At 46.0% G+C, this 18,885-nt stretch overlaps 2 protein-coding genes and 1 long non-coding RNA gene across 9 annotated transcripts in view; 1 reads left to right on the top strand and 2 right to left on the bottom strand.

Moving 5' to 3' along the window:
- Positions 1-55: 55 nt before the first annotated feature.
- LOC139530704 (uncharacterized) lies at positions 56-11,949 on the bottom strand. The gene is made up of 3 exons (XR_011666106.1): positions 11,617-11,949; positions 1,183-1,297; positions 56-1,029 (listed from the first exon to the last, which is right to left on the bottom strand). It is a non-coding gene; the product is annotated as an uncharacterized lncRNA (long non-coding RNA).
- On the top strand, positions 10,411-12,770 carry anapc13 (anaphase promoting complex subunit 13). The gene is made up of 3 exons (XM_071327328.1): positions 10,411-10,538; positions 10,688-10,821; positions 12,355-12,770. The coding sequence occupies exons 2-3, from the start codon at positions 10,723-10,725 to the stop codon at positions 12,478-12,480; spliced, it is 225 nt and encodes a 74-aa protein (XP_071183429.1). The 5' UTR covers positions 10,411-10,538; positions 10,688-10,722; the 3' UTR covers positions 12,481-12,770.
- A 242-nt stretch (positions 12,771-13,012) lies between these two features.
- The window catches only part of arhgap32b (Rho GTPase activating protein 32b), a 202,670-nt gene continuing 196,797 nt past the window's right edge, over positions 13,013-18,885 (bottom strand). For all 7 annotated transcript variants that reach the window (XM_071327266.1, XM_071327283.1, XM_071327292.1 and 4 more), the window contains 3 exons: positions 17,977-18,843; positions 16,798-17,462; positions 13,013-16,708 (listed from right to left, as the gene is read on the bottom strand). In XM_071327266.1, the coding sequence (XP_071183367.1) occupies positions 14,546-16,708; positions 16,798-17,462; positions 17,977-18,843 (3,695 nt within the window). In that variant the 3' untranslated portion in view covers positions 13,013-14,545. The remainder of the gene's footprint in view (positions 16,709-16,797; positions 17,463-17,976; positions 18,844-18,885) is intronic.

Genomic DNA, 18,885 nt, shown 5'->3' with positions numbered 1-18,885 from the left:
GACCAAGACAGTATCTAAATGAAATAGCAATGCCTGGCGAACATGATCAAATGTCTTTGGCGGTGTTGGCAGAATGTTTTCTTTTGCAGTGACATTGGCTGTAGGCCTATCTGACCGTTTCTGAAAGACAAAAACTAAAACTTTTTCCAGAACATAAATATGCTGCACTGCCTGCGAATTCTGAAACATTGTTTGCTTTAAGAAGAATGAAAACTACAGTAGGCCCTAGGCCTACTTGCAGTGGTAGCCTACACACTTCAATGCGAAAGATCAACTGTCCGTTCACTTGTTAAATGCTACTGTGTATAATAAACCAAGCTCCCTGCCAGATATATGACATTGCTTTAAATTATAATAGCGTATGTAATAGGTCCAATTAAATCAGCGAGGCGCATATGGTAATTTGTTGTGTGGCTCCTTCAGGAATACAGTATGAACTCATCATGGCCAGAAAAAGTGAGAAATGTATTCTGCAATGATCATGGAAATTAAATAAATTATTGGAAATACATGCCTATTTCTAATTAGTTTAGAAAGCCAAGATAAATCGATTTATTTTTCACTCTTCTCACTAATGGCCAATGATTGCATCTTATTATATTTAGCTACCTGTTTATTACATTTTTATCATCATCGATTCACAATTTGCACAAGGACAAGGCTAGGCTACTTTTGCCTTCTTGCCAAGCAATACTTCAACCACTAGAAACTGCAAACGCATGGTCTAAAGTTTGCGGGATGATAAGCACATTCTCAGGTCCAGTTCAGTTTTTATAAAAGCTGACTTCTGCATGAACTGGAGCACGCACATTTTGGGGTATATTTTATGCGTACACAACACTTATAAATGAGGCCCCTGACAACTTCAGGACAGGCTGGATGATGGAATGATCTTTCCAATGGGTTGCTCCAGTGACCTTGCTTCAGGATGTTGCACTGCTGGTCTTTGGGGCCTTGCTTCAGTATGTCACACGGTTGGTCCTCAGGTCTTGCTTCAGTATGTTGCTCAGCTGGTCATGAGTGATGGGCCTATGGAGTAGAATACATAGTACAGTATACATAAAATGTATTTTTTTGGAACCTTGTATGACAGCTCACTGTGTTCAAAATATGGGTGCCCCAGACTTTTATGATTAAAATGCATACAACATGAGTTGGCATTCCATGCCTACTACAGCCTACCTGGACATCTCCTGGAAACATGCTCTGTGTGGCTCCCAAGGGACAGTCTCTGCATTCCGGTGGATTATTGCGGAAAGGCTCCCTCTGACATCCCCTCAGATGGAAGTGACAACTACTGTATACAAACAAACATTTACTGCGATGGCAATTGATGAAGTTGGATTTGAAAACCAGTAGACAAAAAAAAGACATTTTTAGGGCTTCAAACGGTCTTGAGCGAGTGTATAACATGTGAACTTGGTGAATTTGGAGTCTACAGTCGGCGATTACAGGGAACATTGTTCACGGCACTAATAGGGAAAGGAGCAAATGCAAAATTGGACACCTGCCGGAGCCACACGGATGCTTTTATTTTCTTGCTTCTGACATTCACAACATCTCAGCACACAACACTCCAGAGCTACAAGGCAGCACACTGGCAGATACGCCAAAGGCAATTCCAAGTCAATGCAAAACACACTAAATCTATTCAGAGATAAGAGCAGACAACTGCCATAGTAAAGGGCTGGCCCTTTCCAGAAATGACAAGCCCCTACCTAAGGTAGACAATATGGGCTAAGCATTATGATCGTAGCCATTCCAAGAAACCATGCAAAGTTGCAGCACAGGTTTGCTAAAGACAAGAATTAAAATCAGCACAAACTCCACAGACAGACAACCGAAGCCCAACAGGCAAATGTATATAGCAGTAGAGCAAAAACCACAGTGACAAACCAAACAGCGAAGCATCAAGCAGTGGCAGAAATCAATGAACAGCACCAAACAATCCTATAGCCAAAGGCACTTCCAAGATGAAAGAAATCTAACACTGCCTGGAGGAACACATTGGCATCCATGCTTGAATTTGATTTAGGGAGGTGAAGTAACATCGAAAATCTGGATTTAATACTTGTGCCCTGCTCTGTAATGTAAATTTGTTTTTTAGGAACTGTCTAACAATTTCGGACATACCTTCCGAAGTGGGAAAAGTGTCACCAAAGAGGTGACACTTTTATACCCTGAGACGGAATGTTACTTTAAAACAACTGTACTTACAAGTTATTAACTGTAAACATGACTTTGAACCCTGCTAATATTCAAGCAAATGTTCAATGCAGCATAAGTATATTGTAGCGATCCTTGCTAATGAGCCACTTTGCACCTAACCCTATTGCAGCGATGCGAAGCGTGGTTGCCTTTCACGGCCCTGCCCTTGCCCAGTTATGTGAAATCATTAGATTATGGCCTAATTCATTTATTTCAATTGACTAATTTCCTTATATGAACTGTAACTCAGTAAAATCTTTGAAATTGTTGCATGTTGTTTTTTAAATTTTTGTTCAGTATAGGATCTCCACCTTTCAGGAGGCAGTATAAAAGCAGATTTCCATAACTTGGGGATTTCCTTAACATCAAGCGTGAGGTTAGAAATACATGTTAAGGGGGGAGCAATGATGTCTGCAGCTAGGTGTAGGAAGCGGGGGTCTAGTTCATCAGGGCCAGGGGATTTTCTTAAATACATTTCTTTCAGGGCTTTACACACTTCTGAAACAGAGAAGGATGAAAATGAGAACCTGGTGAAGGAGTGCACAGGGGTGTCAGGTAAATTCATAGGGGGCTCAATTATACCTTTGACCTTTTCAAATAAACTGCCTGCATCTAAAAAAAATGCTTATTCAAGGCTTTCAGAATGGAGGTTCTCTCAGTTACAATCTGTTTATCGACCAACAATTGTTTAGGAAGCTTTTTTGCAGTCCAAACCCTACACTACTTGCCAAAATTTGGATGGATTATTTAAATTTTGTGAAGTAGATTTCAATTTACGGATCATAGCCACACCCATATTTTGAAGATGTTTAAAAGCCTTCCAATCATCTGCCAAACCAATCCCTCTTGCTTTAGCCCACATAGCATTTCGTTCCCTTATGATTTTTGTAAGTTCCTTAGTAAACACCAAGGGTTCTCTCTGCCCTTAATCCTGACATTTTTTAAAGGGGCATGCCTATTGCATACATCCTGGAATGCGTTGTGGAAATAAGAAAAGGCTAGTTCAACATCAGGGATTAATTCCATTCTCTTCCATTCAATGCTAGATACATCATGTAAAAAACTTTGAATATCAAACCGCTTCCAGTTTCTTTTCGTAATAACACGTGGAGATTTCTTAGGAATTTTACCATCTCTCACAAAGGCAATAGCACAGTGATCACTTATGTCATTTGCAAAAATACCAGAAGCATTAAAACGATGAGGAGTATTGGTTAAGATCAAATCAATCAAAGAGGATTTCAGAGTTAGTTAGTTAGCATACGGTGTCACTCCCGCCTGCATTGCTAGAGGGGGCGACAGTTAGACAGTGTCCTTTGCCCCCGCCAGTTGGGCACTCTTTTCCTGCACCAAAGATGGTGATCGGCCGGCGGGAGCGAAGGACACTGTTTACCGGTCACCCCCGCTAGTACTGCAGACGGGAGCGACACCGTAATACTCAGATAATACTTTTTCCCCCTTTTGACCCACATTCAAAAGTGTCACACAAGCATGAAGATGTCGTACTCGAGGGGGGCGTTCATGCAGGAACCAATGAGGTGCTCGAGTGGGGTCGTTCATGCAGGAACCAATGAGGTGCTCGAAGGTGGGCGTTCCTACAGATGTATTAATGCCCACATGCAGGAACGCCTCAAATTGCATGCTGCAGTTGCACACTATTGCTTAAATTTGGCAGAGTTCACGTAAAATAATCACATAATTTGGCTCCCAAGCGGCTCTTCATTCAAAATGCTTGAAATTCGACCTAGAACCATGAAAAAAAGTTAAATCTCTAATGTAAAGCCCAAAAGAATAGTCTACCATTACGTCAGATCTTGATATGCACGTTCAAATACTTTTTTACATGGCCAAATGAATAGATTTGGCCAGGGTGCTGTTGGGGAGACGTATCTCTGCAGCGCTCCACCAAAGTTCCATTAAAAAAATTGTCTAACATAAATCATGTAGCAGATATAGGATATGGTAAAAAGAGTATGTGGTCTTTTCTGTAGCCTACAGGCTGGATGTATGACAATGAAACGGACACTTTTTACATCATGCAGGTTTCTCCGATCAAATAGCCTAACCTAAACGTCATTCAATCAAATAAAAAAATTAGCTGTCATGTTAACAAACAACATATCCTAAAAACAGGACATGTCAACCTAAAATGGACAATATGGAATGGACAATCACAACTATTGTCCAGCAGTTTCACCCCATTGTCATGATCAGTGGTTTCAAGTTTGTATCCATCAATTTCTGACAAGCTGATCATAGCGAGAAAAAAAAAAACTTCTGCATTTCTCGCTGTGTAAACACATTGCAAATAGGCTCACGATAACTCCTGATAAAGTTGGGCTGCTGTTATTCAGAGCTTAAATAGCCATATTGATTAATCACAGGAATCAGGACTAATCAAGCCAATGCAATGGCCTGTTTTACAAACGGTGGGCCTACCACATGGATGGGCATTCATAAAATTCCATTTGGGCCGACATTGTGGGCTACACTCCAGTAAGCACGAGCCAAATTATTTTTTGTTTCTGTGCTGAATTGTTTTTTGGAGTTTTACAAATGGTAGGCTTACCACTTGGTTAAGGATCATATCACCTCTACCTTAACTGTCACCCTAGACCCACTTCAATTTGCTAACCACCCCAATAGATCCACAGACGATGCAATCGCCATCACACTGCCCTATCCCATCTAGACAAGAGGAATACACATGTAAGAAGGCTGTTCATTGACTATAGCTCAGCATTCAACAACATGGTACAATCCAAGCTCATCATTAAGCTCGAGGCCCTGGGACTGAACCCCGCCCTGTGCAACTGGGTCCTGGACTTCCTGACGGGCCGCCCCCAGGTGGTGAAGGTAGGAAACAACACCTCCACATCGCTGATCCTCAACACTGGGGCCCCACAAGGGTGCGTGCTCAGTCCCCTCCTGTACTTCCCGTTCACCCATGACTGCGTGGCCAAGCAGACTTCTAACTCAATCATCAAGTTTGCAGATGACAACAGTAGTAGGCTTCATTACCAACAATGACAAGACAGCCTACAGGGAGGAGACTGAGTGCTCTGGGAGTGTGGTGCCAGGAAAATAACCTCTCACTCAACATCAACAAAACAAAGGAGATGATTGTGGACTTCATGAAACAGCAGAGGGAGAGAACCCCCCCTATCCACATCGACGGGACTGCAGTGGAGAAGGCGGAAAGCTTCAAGTTCCTCGGCGTACACATCACTGACAACCTGAAATGGTCCACTCACACAAACACTTTTGTGAAGGCGCAACAGCGCCTCTTCAACCTCAGGAGGCTGAAGAAATGTGGCTTGTCACCTAAAACCCTCACAACCTTTTACAGATGCTCAATCAAGAGCATCCTGTCGGGCTGTATCCCCGCTTGGTACGGCAACTGCACCGCCCGCAACTGCAGGGCTCTCCAGAGGGTGGTGCGGTCTGCTCAACACATCACCGGGGGTAAACTACCTGCCCTCGACACCTACCCCACCTGATGTCACAGGAAGGCCAAAAAGATCATCAAGGACAACAACAGAATGAGCCACTGCCTGTTCACCCTGTTATCATCCAGTACAGGTACATCAAAGCTGGGACAGAGAGACTGAAAAACAGCTTCTATCTCAAGGCCATCAGACTGTTAAATAGCCATCACTAGCACGTAGAGGCTGCTGCTGTAACGGGTGTCTAGATCTTCCTCCTCCTCGGACGAGGAGAGGAGAGAAGGATCGGAGGACCAAAATGCAGCGGGTTGTGAATACATAATTAAGTTTATTAAAGTACAGACGAAAACCGAAAACACTTCAACAAACTACAAAATAAGAAAACGACGTAGACGAAACCTGAACATGGAACTTACATAAAGACACGAAGAACTCACGAACAGGAACAGACTACATCAAACGAACGAACAAACCGAAACAGTCCCGTGTGGTGCAACATACACAGACACGGAAGACAATCACCCACAAACAAAGTGTGAACAGCCAACCTATATATGGTTCTCAATCAGAGGAAAACGTCAAACACCTGTCTCTGATTGAGAACCATATAAGGCTAATTACAAGTGACCTAAACATAGAAACACAAAACATAGAATGCCCACCCCAACTCACGCCCTGACCAACTAAACACATACAAAAATAACATAAAACAGGTCAGGAACGTGACAGCTGCCTAAATAAATAGTCTTTAAATCACTGGCCACTTTAATAAATGGAACACTAGTCACTTTAATAATGTCTATATATGTCTATATCTATATTTTTATATTCTTAATTCCATTCCTTTACTAGATTTGTGTGTATTGGGTATATGTGTAATTGTTAGATATTACTTGTTAGATATTACTGCACTGTCGGAGCTAGAAGCACAAGCATTTCGTTACACCCGCATTAACATTGCTAAACACGTGTATGTGACCAATAACATTTGATAGATGGGCATTCATAAAATTCAATTTCAGGCAACACTGTAGGCTACAACTCAGTGAGCACGGACTGACCCTGACGCCTTTTGGATGTCTTTTTTTGGTGCAGTTCCGGACCGGCCTTGATTTCCACATCCTTGGACATTGTTTTTTCGTCTGGTCCGGACCAAATCTTCAGATTTTGTCCAGTCTGGACCAGCCTTGATTTGGCCCAAAAATAGACGTCTACTAATGACTTATTTTCAACTTTCATTCAGAACCAAAAATTAGCCTGATTTCAACATCCGGAAAATACATATTTTCAACGTCTGTAAAATAAACATTTACTTCCCTTTTTCAGGACACTGTCTTTCAAAGATAATTCGTAAAAATCCAAATAACTTCACAGATCTTCATGGTAAAGGGTTTAAAACACTGTTTATCATGCTTGTTCAATGAACCATAAACAACTAATGAACATGCACCTGTGGAACGGTCGTTAAGACACTAACAGCTTACAGACGATAGTAAATTAAGGTCACAATTATGAAAACTTAGGACACTAAAGAGGCCTTTCTACTGACTCTGAAAAACACCAAAAGAAAGATGCCCAGGGTCCCTGCTCATCTGCGTGAATGTGCCTTAGGAATGCTGCAAGTAGGCATGAGGAATGCAAATGTGGCCAGGGCAATATATTACAATGTCTGTACTGTGAGACGCCTGAGACAGCGCTACAGGGAGACAGGACAGACAGCTGATCGTCCTCGTAGTGGCAGACCACGTGTAATAACACCTGCACAGGATCGGTACATCCGAACATCACACCTGCGGGACATGTACAGAATGGCAACAACAACTGCCCGAGTTACACCAGGAACACACAATCCCTCCATCAGTGCTCAGACTGTCCGCAATAGGCTGAGAGAGGCTGGACTGAGAGCTTGTAGGCCTGTTGTAAGGCAGGTCCTCACCAGACATCAACGGCAACAACATCGCCTATGGGCACAAACCCACCGTCGCTGGACCAGACACGACTGGCAAAAAGTGCTCTTCACTGACGAGTCGCGGTTTTGTCTCACCAGGGGTGATGGTCGGATTCAAGTTTATTGTCAAAGGAATGAGCGTTACACCGAGGTCTGTACTCTGGAGCAGGATTGATTTGGAGGTGCAGGGTCTGACGTGGTCTGGGGCGGTGTCACAGCATCATCTGACTGAGCTTGTTGTCATTGCAGGCAATCCTCCTCCCTCATGTGGTACTCTTCCTGCAGGCTCATCCAAACATGACCCTCCAGCATAACAATGCCACCAGCCATACTGCTCGTTCTGTGCGTGATTTCCTGCAAGACAGGAATGTCAGTGTTCTGCCATGGCCAGCAAAGAGCCCGGATCTCAATCACATTAAGTACGTCTGGGACCTGTTGGATCAGAGGGTGAGGGCTAGGGCCATTCCCCAAGAAATGTCCGGGAACTTGCTGGTGCCTTGGTGGAATAGTGGGGTAACATCTCACCACAAGAACTGGCAAATCTGGTGCAGTCCACGAGGAGGAGATGCACTGCAGGACTTAATGCAGCTGGTGGCCGCACCAGATACTGACTGTTCCTTTTGATTTTGACCCCACCTTTGTTCAGGGACACAATATTAAATTTATGTTAGTCACATGTCTGTGAAACATGTTCAGTTTGTGTCTCAGTTGTTGAATCTTGTTATGTTCAAACAAATATTTATATACACTGCTCAAAAAAATAAAGGGAACACTTAAACAACACAATGTAACTCCAAGTCAATCACACTTCTGTGAAATCAAACTGTCCACTTAGGAAGCAACACTGATTGACAATACATTTCACATGCTGTTGTGCAAATGGAATAGACAAAAGGTGGAAATTATAGGCAATTATAGGCAAAATGACCTCCAGCAGGCCACAAATGTGCATGTGTCAGCATATGGTCTCACAAGGGGTCTGAGGATCTCATCTCGGTACCTAATGGCAGTCAGGCTACCTCTGGCGAGCACATGGAGGGCTGTGCGGCCCCACAAAGAAATGCCACCCCACACCATGACTGACCCACCGCCAAACCGGTCATGCTGGAGGATGTTGCAGGCAGCAGAAGGTTCTCCACGGCGTCTCCAGACTCTGTCACGTCTGTCACATGTGCTCATGTGCTCAGTGTGAACCTGCTTTCATCTGTGAAGAGCACAGAGCGCCAGTGGCGAATTTGCCAATCTTGGTGTTCTCTGGCAAATGCCAAACGTCTTGCACGGTGTTGGGCTGTAAGCACAACCCCCACCTGTGGACGTCGGGCCCTCATACCACCCTCATGGAGTCTGTTTATGACCGTTTGAGCAGACACATGCACATTTGTGGCCTGCTGGAGGTCAATTTGCAGGGCTCTGGCAGTGCTCCTCCTTGCACAAAGGCGGAGGTAGCGGTCCTGCTGCTGGGTTGTTGCCCTCTTACGGCCTCCTCCACGTCTCCTGATGTACTGGCCTGTCTCCTGGTAGCGCCTCCATGCTCTGGACACTACGCTGACAGACACAGCAAACCTTCTTGCCACAGCTCGCAATGATGTGCCATCCTGGATGAGCTGCACTACCTGAGCCACTTGTGTGGGTTGTAGACTCCGTCTCATGCTACCACTAGAGTGAAAGCACCGCCAGCATTCAAAAGTGACCAAAACATCAGCCAGGAAGCATAGGAACTGAGAAGTGGTCTGTGGTCACCACCTGCAGAACCACTCCTTTATTGGGGGTGTCTTGCTAATTGCCTATAATTTCCACCTGTTGTCTATTCCATTTGCACAACAGCATGTGAAATCTATTGTCAATCAGTGTTGCTTCCTAAGTGGACAGTTTGATTTCACAGAAGTGTGATTGACTTGGGGTTACATTGTGTTTAAGTGTTCCCTTTATTTTTTTGAGCAGTGTATTTTCAACTTTCATTCAGAACCGAAAATGAACCTGATTTCAACATCCGGAAAATATGTATTGTAAAGACCCTAGGTTTATAAGCGCGGATATCGACTCCGCCGCACGAGCATGCTTTTGCGGCACAGTCGATAGCGCACCGGACTTCGGGCTAGAAGGTCGAGGGTTCGAGACCTGCTCCCTGCTGTTTCATTACACTGGTGTCAGAAGTGATCGGACCTTGCATCCACGACAGTGCGTGTGCTTGGCCGGTGAGCGCGTTCCTGTAAGACGTAGAGTCGCAAGCTAGCGCGAGGACGCGCTCTTTGAAAGCAGGGAGTAGTGTAACAACCCTGGTTATTACAGTATTTTAAACATACAGACAATACCCTTTCACATTTAATTCAGAACCTAACTTCAATGTTTTTTGAAGTATATTTAGCGATGTTTTTGCTCCTGTCTTTGGCGGCAGAAGGCTGGGACCGGTTCCGTGCACTCCATACTATTTATTGTTTCTGCAGTGAGGATTCACCATCTTCAGATAATGATTATGTAATTTATTTGCAGATAATCGTCGTTTGAATGTCAAAAAACAGAGGTACAGTATGCAAATCAGGGAGTCAAATTAACGGCTTTTTTTTACCGATGCGATTCGGTTCCTAAATTTTAACATAAAGAGCCGTCCAAAAAGCGCAGTTTTTAGAAGGTATTTGCTGCATTTGTTTCATGAACAGTTGCGACACAACCATTCAGTAATTTGAATGTAGCTCAACTGCGTTCTAGTGCTAGTCGGAATTTAGAACGTCTTAATATGTTTGATTTGCTAACTGGTTGAATGCGGCACGTGCCAGACCTAAAAGCAAACTTGTGTAGCCAATTTTGACTTTGTGGCTGTGTTATCTAGTGGAAACCCGTGAACACGGCACTTATCCCTCTCCTGAAGAACATGACGTCAAAATACTGCGACTCATTTGAATCGCAGGTTTTAAGGATTTAAGCAAGGCTTTGTTTGGGTAAGGTATTGTGTTTACATTACATATTTTGGGAAATAAATTTGCTTCATAAGCCTATATTGAGACTTCTGACTTGCCACACCAGACTACTTTTCTACGGTTAAACCACAACAAACAAGGATACTGAATTGTGCCATCTTCACACCTAGCTAGCACTACTAGCAGGCAACCAAAACATCCAGAGATGGACAGTGAAGTTCAAAGAGATGGCAGGGTTCTTGACCTTACAGATGATGCTTGGAGGGAAGACCGTCTACCTTATGAAGATGTCACTATTCCGTTGGTATGTAAACCCTTTAAACAATGTTTATGCTGTAGATGAGGATGAGCTAACTTGATAACTGCTACATGATATAACGTTGGTAACTTGGCTTCTAAAAAGGTCTCACTCAATTATTAGTTTATATATAATTCGTGAATATGAATAATGATGGCAGCATCAAAAATGTATTAGCTATTTGATGGCAAATCCAAATCGCTTATGTTTTAACCCCAAAAATAACATTTGGACTACACTTTCCACAACAAGCTTACGTTATATAGCTAGAAAGCACTGTGTTGTGCGGTTACACGCGCCATAGCCCTTTTTAATAATTTGCACCCTCACATTTACATCAGCTCTGCCAAATATCCAGATCTAACTAGTAACATATCTTCAATACAGGATTCTAGCGTAGGATGGATTATAGATGGGGTAAACGTTTAACGGCACTGGCGATTTATAAACGTATGTTGCAGGTGGAACTTCGATAACGAGGAAATACAGATATTAAAACCAGCTCACTGCCTGGCCTCAGACTAAATGTAACAGTAAATATCCGGGACACTCAAATTAGTATGTTACGTTTGGTATGGTTACTTAAGGCAAAACCAAAAGGAGGATGGGTATATAACGCGAACGTCTAGCAACCCAAAGCTTGCGCTTTTGAATCTCAACATTAGCCACAACAAATTTGAATTCGTAATATATACATTACTAAGTGGAGTTTTAGATGTACATACAGAATAATACAAAATACTCAGACCAGGTAGAAATGAGACATTCAGACTTGCTATCTAGTACCAGTCTCATACATACCTTTAATCTGCTGACTGTTGTAGCTTGCTGGTTCTCTTCTCTCCCTGATGGAATCAAATAGAGGAAATGCCTTTGGCATGAGTCCTCTTTTACCTGGTTTCAGAAATATGTTTCTGAATAAAATGACGTATGCCTGATACTCATACTTCTGTATAAAACTGGACAACACCAAAAAATGGGCCTCAGGATCTCACTGTATTTTTGTGCATTCAAATTGTCATCGATATAATGCAAATGTGCTCGTTGTCCGTAGTTTATGCCTGCCCATACCATAACCCCACCGCTGCCATGGGACAATCTGTTCACATCAGCAAATCATTCGCCCACGTGATGCAATACACATGGTTTGCGGTTGTGAGGCCGTTTGGATAAACTCTAAAACGACGTTGATGGCTTATGGTAAAGAAATTAACATGAAATTCTCTGGCAGACATTCCTGCAGTCAACATGCCAATTGCGTGCGCCGACAAAACTGCACATTTTAGAGTGGCTTTTTATTGTCCCCAGCACAAGGTGCACCTGTGTAATAATCATGCGGTTTAAATCAGCGTCATATTTTCTTGGCCAAGGAGAAATGCTCACTAACAGCTATGTAAACATTTGAAAAAAATACACTTTTTGTGTATCTGTGATTTTTTTTTTTTGAGCTCATGAAACATGGGACCTACATGTTGTGTTTATATTTTTGTTCAGTCTAGTTTGTTCTCATGTGGTTAATAATTTTATTTTTTCCTGCAGAGTGAACTGCCTGAAGCTGAGCAAGATAATGGAGGATCAACAGAGTCTGTGAAAGAACAAGAAATGAAGTGGTCAGATTTGGCTCTACAGAGTCTGCACGAGAATACACCTAACACTGGGACTTAGCTACTCTGTGAATGGATATGGTGCCCAATCCAATGTACCTGTGGTTGAATTTATCTGTAATTTCCTCTAGTCTTACAATGGTCAAAAGAAAATCATTGTGGTATTCTCATTCATGTAAAAGACCACCCCTCTCTCAAACCCACAATTTGTCTTGCAGTTCAATAACTGAACCTGGAGTGAAGCATCCTTGGACTATTTGTAGATTTTCTTATTGGTCCGACAGAAATAGAATGTCTGAAAACTGAGTATATGCAATGAAGCAAAAATAAACATAACATTTCATACATCAACTTTTTTTCTCTCTAGTCAAAGGCAATGCATGTCACAAATACATACTTTTGTAATTGGCTCCTTGCCTCTGGCATCTAACAGGGAACTGACTAACTACTGTACATTTTTGAAGTGTTTAACATGTCTACGGTCAAGACATCCCAGGGAGCTTTGAAAAATACAATTTGTTTATGACTCGGTCTCTATCAAAAGTAGCATTGAACATTCCAACACTACAATTTAACAAAAGAACCCACATTCATTTTCATTGTTATTTCCTGAATAATTTTATTTGTTATATCCAACAGCATAACTTTCCAGTTACTGAGACAAGAGATGTTTTTACATTCAAAACACAACTAGGTGGTTATTTAGCCACTTACTGTGCCCCACAATAAAGGAGGGATATCTGGGAGTATTCCGTTTAGTATCCGTTTGAACAGGTAGGGACCATAAGGCAAAATAGAACAGTACCTTCACAAGCCAATGGGCGTTACAACTGAAATATAGTCAAAGGTATTCAAATGCAAATATGACCTGCATTTGAAATTGAATGAGATGAATCTGAATCCTCTGCCAATTTGACTGGCTATTGACTAATTGCACTGAAAGCAGACAGTTGTATCCATAAATGTTATTCCACATTTTCTTAAATGGTCCCAAACATTTGTCCATTCAAATTAAATTATGGTTTACTTCTCTTGGAACATATTAACCATCTTTTTCACATACTATGAAAATTAGTATGTACATTTATTTCAAAATATATTTGCTGGAGTGAATTCAACTTGCTCAAAGGCTGACCAAGCATTTACATTTGTGTGAAGTGTTGTACAATATCAGTTTTTATAATTTTATTAAGTTGTCCATTCAAGTCCTTTGAAATTGGCAGAAAAAAAAGCAAGACTATAACAAAACACATTTTAAGAATTACTCTGTTACACCTCCCAAGGTAGTCGTCATCAACCCATACATGTGCAGGAATGCTTTCATGGCCAAAATACTCAATGTTTGGTCCCTCTTGCAATGAAGAACAAATCTCGGTTCCAAAACATTCAATTCACTCCGTTTTATAGCAAAAATACACAATCACAGAGCAAATAAAATATTAACATAACCCTACAGTACCAGGTGAAAGTACCCTGTCTAGTTCTAGAACTCACTTTGTACTGTTGGGCCCCGACCCCAAATCCAAGATGCTTGAAGACTGAAAGTGAACATACTGTAACGCCTTGTGTATACAGAAACAGGAGGGAGGGCACGATGACTTACACAGATTTCCTTCCTCGACAACTTGTACTGAAACATCCAGAAAGTACACAATGGATAGCAATGGTAAACAAGAGATTGGAGATAACATGCATTTCTAAAATGCAAACCTTCATCCCTGTTATGCTCATACCTCCCCAGTCAAAACAAAACTGGAAACAAAAATAAAACAAATCCCTTTTTACCAGTAGTTCTTCTTTGTACACATATTTGACATTTTTGCGGTTCTGGTTTCTTGGACCTTTCGCTTATATCATATACATTTCTATGATCATCCACCATTTCAATGAGTCACGAACGCGTGGCTTCTTAGAACAATTGAAGAAAGTATGGTACATTCTCTAAAAAGTATCTTATTTTCCTTTACAATTCATAAAAAATATAGAGAAAAATAATGCGGAAGGTTCTGACGACAGTCCACTGTCCTGCAGAGGCTGTGGAACATTTTCACCTCCAGCTGAGTCACTTCATTGCTTACTAAAACTTTTTTTTATTTTTATTTTTTTATTTTTTACAAGTCTCTTCTTCATTCAGCGTGTATTTCTGTCTCGGGCCTCTGCAGGGCCAGTTCCGCTGGGATGAAGGCGCCCTGGCCCAAGGCAGTGGAGTACGCTCGGTTGCTGTGGCTGCCCGTGAAGCCAGGGTTGGTGGGGAAAGAGGCAGAGGAGACCCCGCGGGGGTTTGGCATGGGGGCCTGTGGCTGAGGTATTGCTGCTGGGTGGTAATCATCCAGGTTGTCGTAGTGGGACTGTATCGCCATGGTGCTGTGTGTCTGCTGCCCACCGTGGGGCTGGTATGAGTGGTCTCTGTCTGGTTCGGAAGTGGCAGCTTGGCTATAGTGCTGCTGCTGGTGCTCTCGGATGCTGTGCGACCGCTCGGGCTTGAGAGGGGCCTGCGCTTTGACGGGGGCCGACTGGTGTTGGTGGTCATCATTGTCCTGGTAACTACCGGGGGTTTTGGACCTGTTCTGGTGGCGGTCTGGATCGGGCTGTTCGTAGCGGGGTTGGAAGCTCCGAGCTCCGTCCCCGGGGTCGTGTCGGCTGGGGTCCTGCTGATGGGCCTGGTAACGGGGTGGGTGTTGGGTTTGGTGCGAGTGGGAGACCTGGCAGGTCCTGGAGTTGCTATGTTTGTCCCCGGTGCCGTTCCCCTGACAGTGCTTCTCCGTCTCCATGTACATGAGGATGTCGGGGTCAGACACAAGGTGTCGGGGAGCGTGCTGGGAGCCCGGCGGTACTCCGTAGCGCCCGTCTTTACCCTCGACAGTCATCAGCATGGCTTTGCCGGGGTCCGACTTACTGCGCAGGTGTAGGGTTTCGTACCCTCCCAGGTCGCCAGGCATGAACAGGCCCACGTTGTCATACTGAGACATGACAGGTCCTTTGACCTTCTGCCTGGCCCGGCTCTCTCTGTGGATGGAGTGCATCCGGAGCCTTTCCGAGTCCTCTGGGTTCCATGCAAAGTAGACGGCGGCTCCCTTTGAGCCATGGCCCGGGGGCATGTCTCTGCTGACGAAGCTGTGCTCCTTCCCCGGCGGGAGGATGTGGCGGGACAGGTAGTGGTAGCCGCCCGCCTTGCCCCCCGACCGGCTGAGGGTGGGGCCCAGGTCCCGACTGCTGAACGAGTGGAAGTGCCGCAGCCGGATGGTCCCGTAGGGGTCCACGTCGTAGTAAGGGGCGTCCAGCGGGTTGGCGCAAGGCGAATAGGGGCTGTAACGGTACTGCACCCGGCCATTCTCAAAGTAAGGCTGGAGTTGGGTGACGTGGTAGTCGGCCTGCGACGACTGTTGCGGCGGCTGCTGGTAGGTATTGCACTGGTAGACGGGCCGCTGGTAGTAGAAGAGCTCGTCGTTGGGAGGCACCTCGGTCCGCTGGATGGGCACCGAGCGGATTGCTGAGGGCACGTGGAGCGAGTGCACCCTACGGATGGTGGGGTAGACCGGAGCTCCCTCCATGGGTCCATAGCCCTGGCCGTGGTGTCCCGGGCCGGGTGATATGTACTCGCCACCCCTGGGGGGCCCGTGATTCTTCATTGACTGGTGGCAGGACCTGGGGTTAGCTAGGGTGTTGTAGCGGTGGTCCGTGCGGGCACTGTAAGTTATCTGGGGCGCCGACTTTGACGCGTAGGAGAGGTGTGGGGGAACACTGTCTGGCCGGTAGTGGTATGAAGGCTGCCCCACCGGAATGGCCCGTTGGTGGTAGTAGGCCTCCCCGGGAGGCTCCATTAAGGCAGCCTCTCCCTTGGTGTGGTACAGGTAGGCTGACTGCTGGGTGGAAGACTTACGCGGGGGAGGGTGAGGATGGGCGAGGGCCTCCTCGGGCGTGGAGACCTCTGTCAGGATGTTGTGGAAGATGGCGGGGTTGGCGGCCTCTGTGTGGCTGAGGGCGGCGGTTGCCAATTTGCTCTCAATGGAGCGGACGGGAGGCGCTGGCGGCGTGGGCCCATGGGCGTGGGTCACAGGCTCCGTGCCGGGCTGAACTGGCTTTATGGCCTGCCATGGTCTCTCCACTGACTCGGATGGGGTGGGGACCACTCTGGCGTTAGGCTGGGGATGGGAGTGGGGCTGGGGTTGAGGCTGTGACTGTGGCTGGGCCTGTGGATGAGTATGGAACTGTATTTGAGGCTGTGAAACTGAAACTCGCTGCTCTGAGGGTTTCGGAGATGGCGACCAGACGGTCTCATCTACATGGACCTGAAAATTAACCAAAAACAATTCCAGTTGGCTATATAGTTACTTTATCAAAGATATTCTGCAAATATGACACATTTTCGCCAATTTACCTCAGGAGCAGGCTGTGGCAGGACACCCGTCTCCCTGCTCCTGGGAGTGGTGGTGGAGAATCCAGTGCTGCTGACCGCTACCTGGCCCATGGCGGGCTGCTGCCTGTCTGGACTCCTCCGAGTGGGGGACACATGGGCTGGAGGGCTGTAGGGAGTGGTGGTACACTGGTGGTGGGGGGAAGCCGGTGGGGTGAAATCCATATCCTGGCTGGCTCCGGGAGAAGTGGAGGGGGACTTTGCACTGGTGAACATACTGATGGACTCATGGCTCACTGACTGGCAAGGCTGTTTGTCAGTAGGGGTGGTGGGAGGGGGAGGGGAGGAAGGGGCAAGGTTTGGGGTGGTGGGGGTTAAGGTTGGGGTCTGGGCTTCTCCTGCCCTGGGTCCCTCCTCGAGGGACGTCTGGGGGCGCAGAGCTGGGGGAGGGGGCCAGTCCAGGGAGTGTGAGGGCTCCAGGGGTCTAATGGGGGACACTGGCGTGGGGGGCTGGGACTGGGAGGGCCTCTTCTGGGTCAGGATAGAGGCCTGCTGGGCGGACTCTGCCAGGGCCAGGGCCAACATGCGGGCGGCATTCTTCGGAGGGGGCGGGGGAGGGAGGAGGGACACAGAGGAGGAGCTGAGAGGGCCGGGGGAGGCTTTTGGAGAGTCCAGACTAGCTACGGCTCCTGGGAGGGGGACAAAAACAGAAGGGAACTACAGTGTGAGGACAGAGAGAAGAGAAAGTGCGTTTGAGGGGAATAAAAATAAAAAAGGCAGGCTTGGTCTTCAAGAGTAGGAGAGAGGGGGAAGAGTTAAGCCTGGCGCTCTGGCGGCATCATGTGGAAAGATTTCTCTGAGCTGAAATCCATGCAAGGTGTTAAAGGCATGAGGCGGGGAAACTAAACCTAGAAACGAAACAGGCATTGTCAATCAAAGCATAATTAAACAAAGGCCTTATACTGTAAAGAGAAACGGACAGTTGAAATGGACAGTTCACCTAAATTACATATTGGTTTCCTTACCCTGTAAGCAGCTTCCAGCTTCCTGCTTACAGGGAAAGGAAACTACTATATAATTTAGTAATTTGGGTGAACTATCTCTTTAACATAAAAAAAACATGATAGGTGATAAAGTGAAAATGTAGCAGCTGTATGCAAAGTAGCAGCTGTATGCAATGAAGCAGCTATATTCACCACTTACCTAATTGTTCCTTGCTATTGGTTGCTGTAGGTTGCTGGGCAGTGCTCTCCTCCCTTGTGGAGTATTGTCTCTCAGTGTCGAAGGCAGAGAGCTTACAGTGCAGCTCCATCTGAAAGGCCTCGCTCAGCGACGGCTCCCCTGTCCTCAGCAGCACTGAGCCCATTAACAGAGGAGAGTCCCAGGGCAGTCCCGAGGGAGGGGAAGAAGGCTGGGGAAAACCATGGCTTTCTGTAAGCCTACTAGAAATCTCCATGTCAAACGGCTCCGAAATAGCCAGAGGAGCCAAAATGTCCGACTTTGACTTTTTAGGGGACACAGCCTGTACGGGTTTGTCAGAGAAAGACACTGAGCAGACCAGCTTCTTGCGCCCTGCTTTCTCTCCCGTGGCCGGGCTGAGGTCAGGCGACAAGAAGGGGTTGGCAAACTTCCCCAGGAAGGAGGGAGAGACGAGCGCCGAGCCGTTGTCAACGCTGCCTGGGCTCCTCTTCAGGCTGGTGCCCTCGCCAGCCGCGCCCGTAGCGACATCGCTCAGCCCCAGGGGGAAGGAGAAGGAGCCGTCGGGCAGGCTGCACTGGAACGACATGGGGTCAAAGTCCAACGAGGCCATGCCGATGTCTGGGGGGCTAAGGTCCACGTCCTCGCCGGCTGAACGTGGGGGCGAAATCAGGGCTGGAACATAGATGGGTCCGTCGTCCCCATCGCTGTCCCCCCCGTCGCGGGTCGCGCCCCCGCTGTGGCTCTGGGCCAGATTGTCATCGGAGTTGCAGTGCTGCCGGGTGTGGCTGTCCAGCAGGTCACCGTTGAAGGAAGCCGAGAGGGCATCGCTGCTGGAGCGGGGCCGCCGAGGACGGTACACCTTCGACTCTCCTACGGGAGTCAGGAGGAAATCTTCATCAATTCAAAGACAGA

The sequence above is a fragment of the Salvelinus alpinus genome, chromosome 1 (assembly GCF_045679555.1).
Source record: "Salvelinus alpinus chromosome 1, SLU_Salpinus.1, whole genome shotgun sequence".
Classification (NCBI taxonomy): domain Eukaryota; kingdom Metazoa; phylum Chordata; class Actinopteri; order Salmoniformes; family Salmonidae; genus Salvelinus; species Salvelinus alpinus.
Note: the sequence above shows the minus strand (reverse complement) of the source record. Positions and strands in the feature narration are given on the sequence as shown.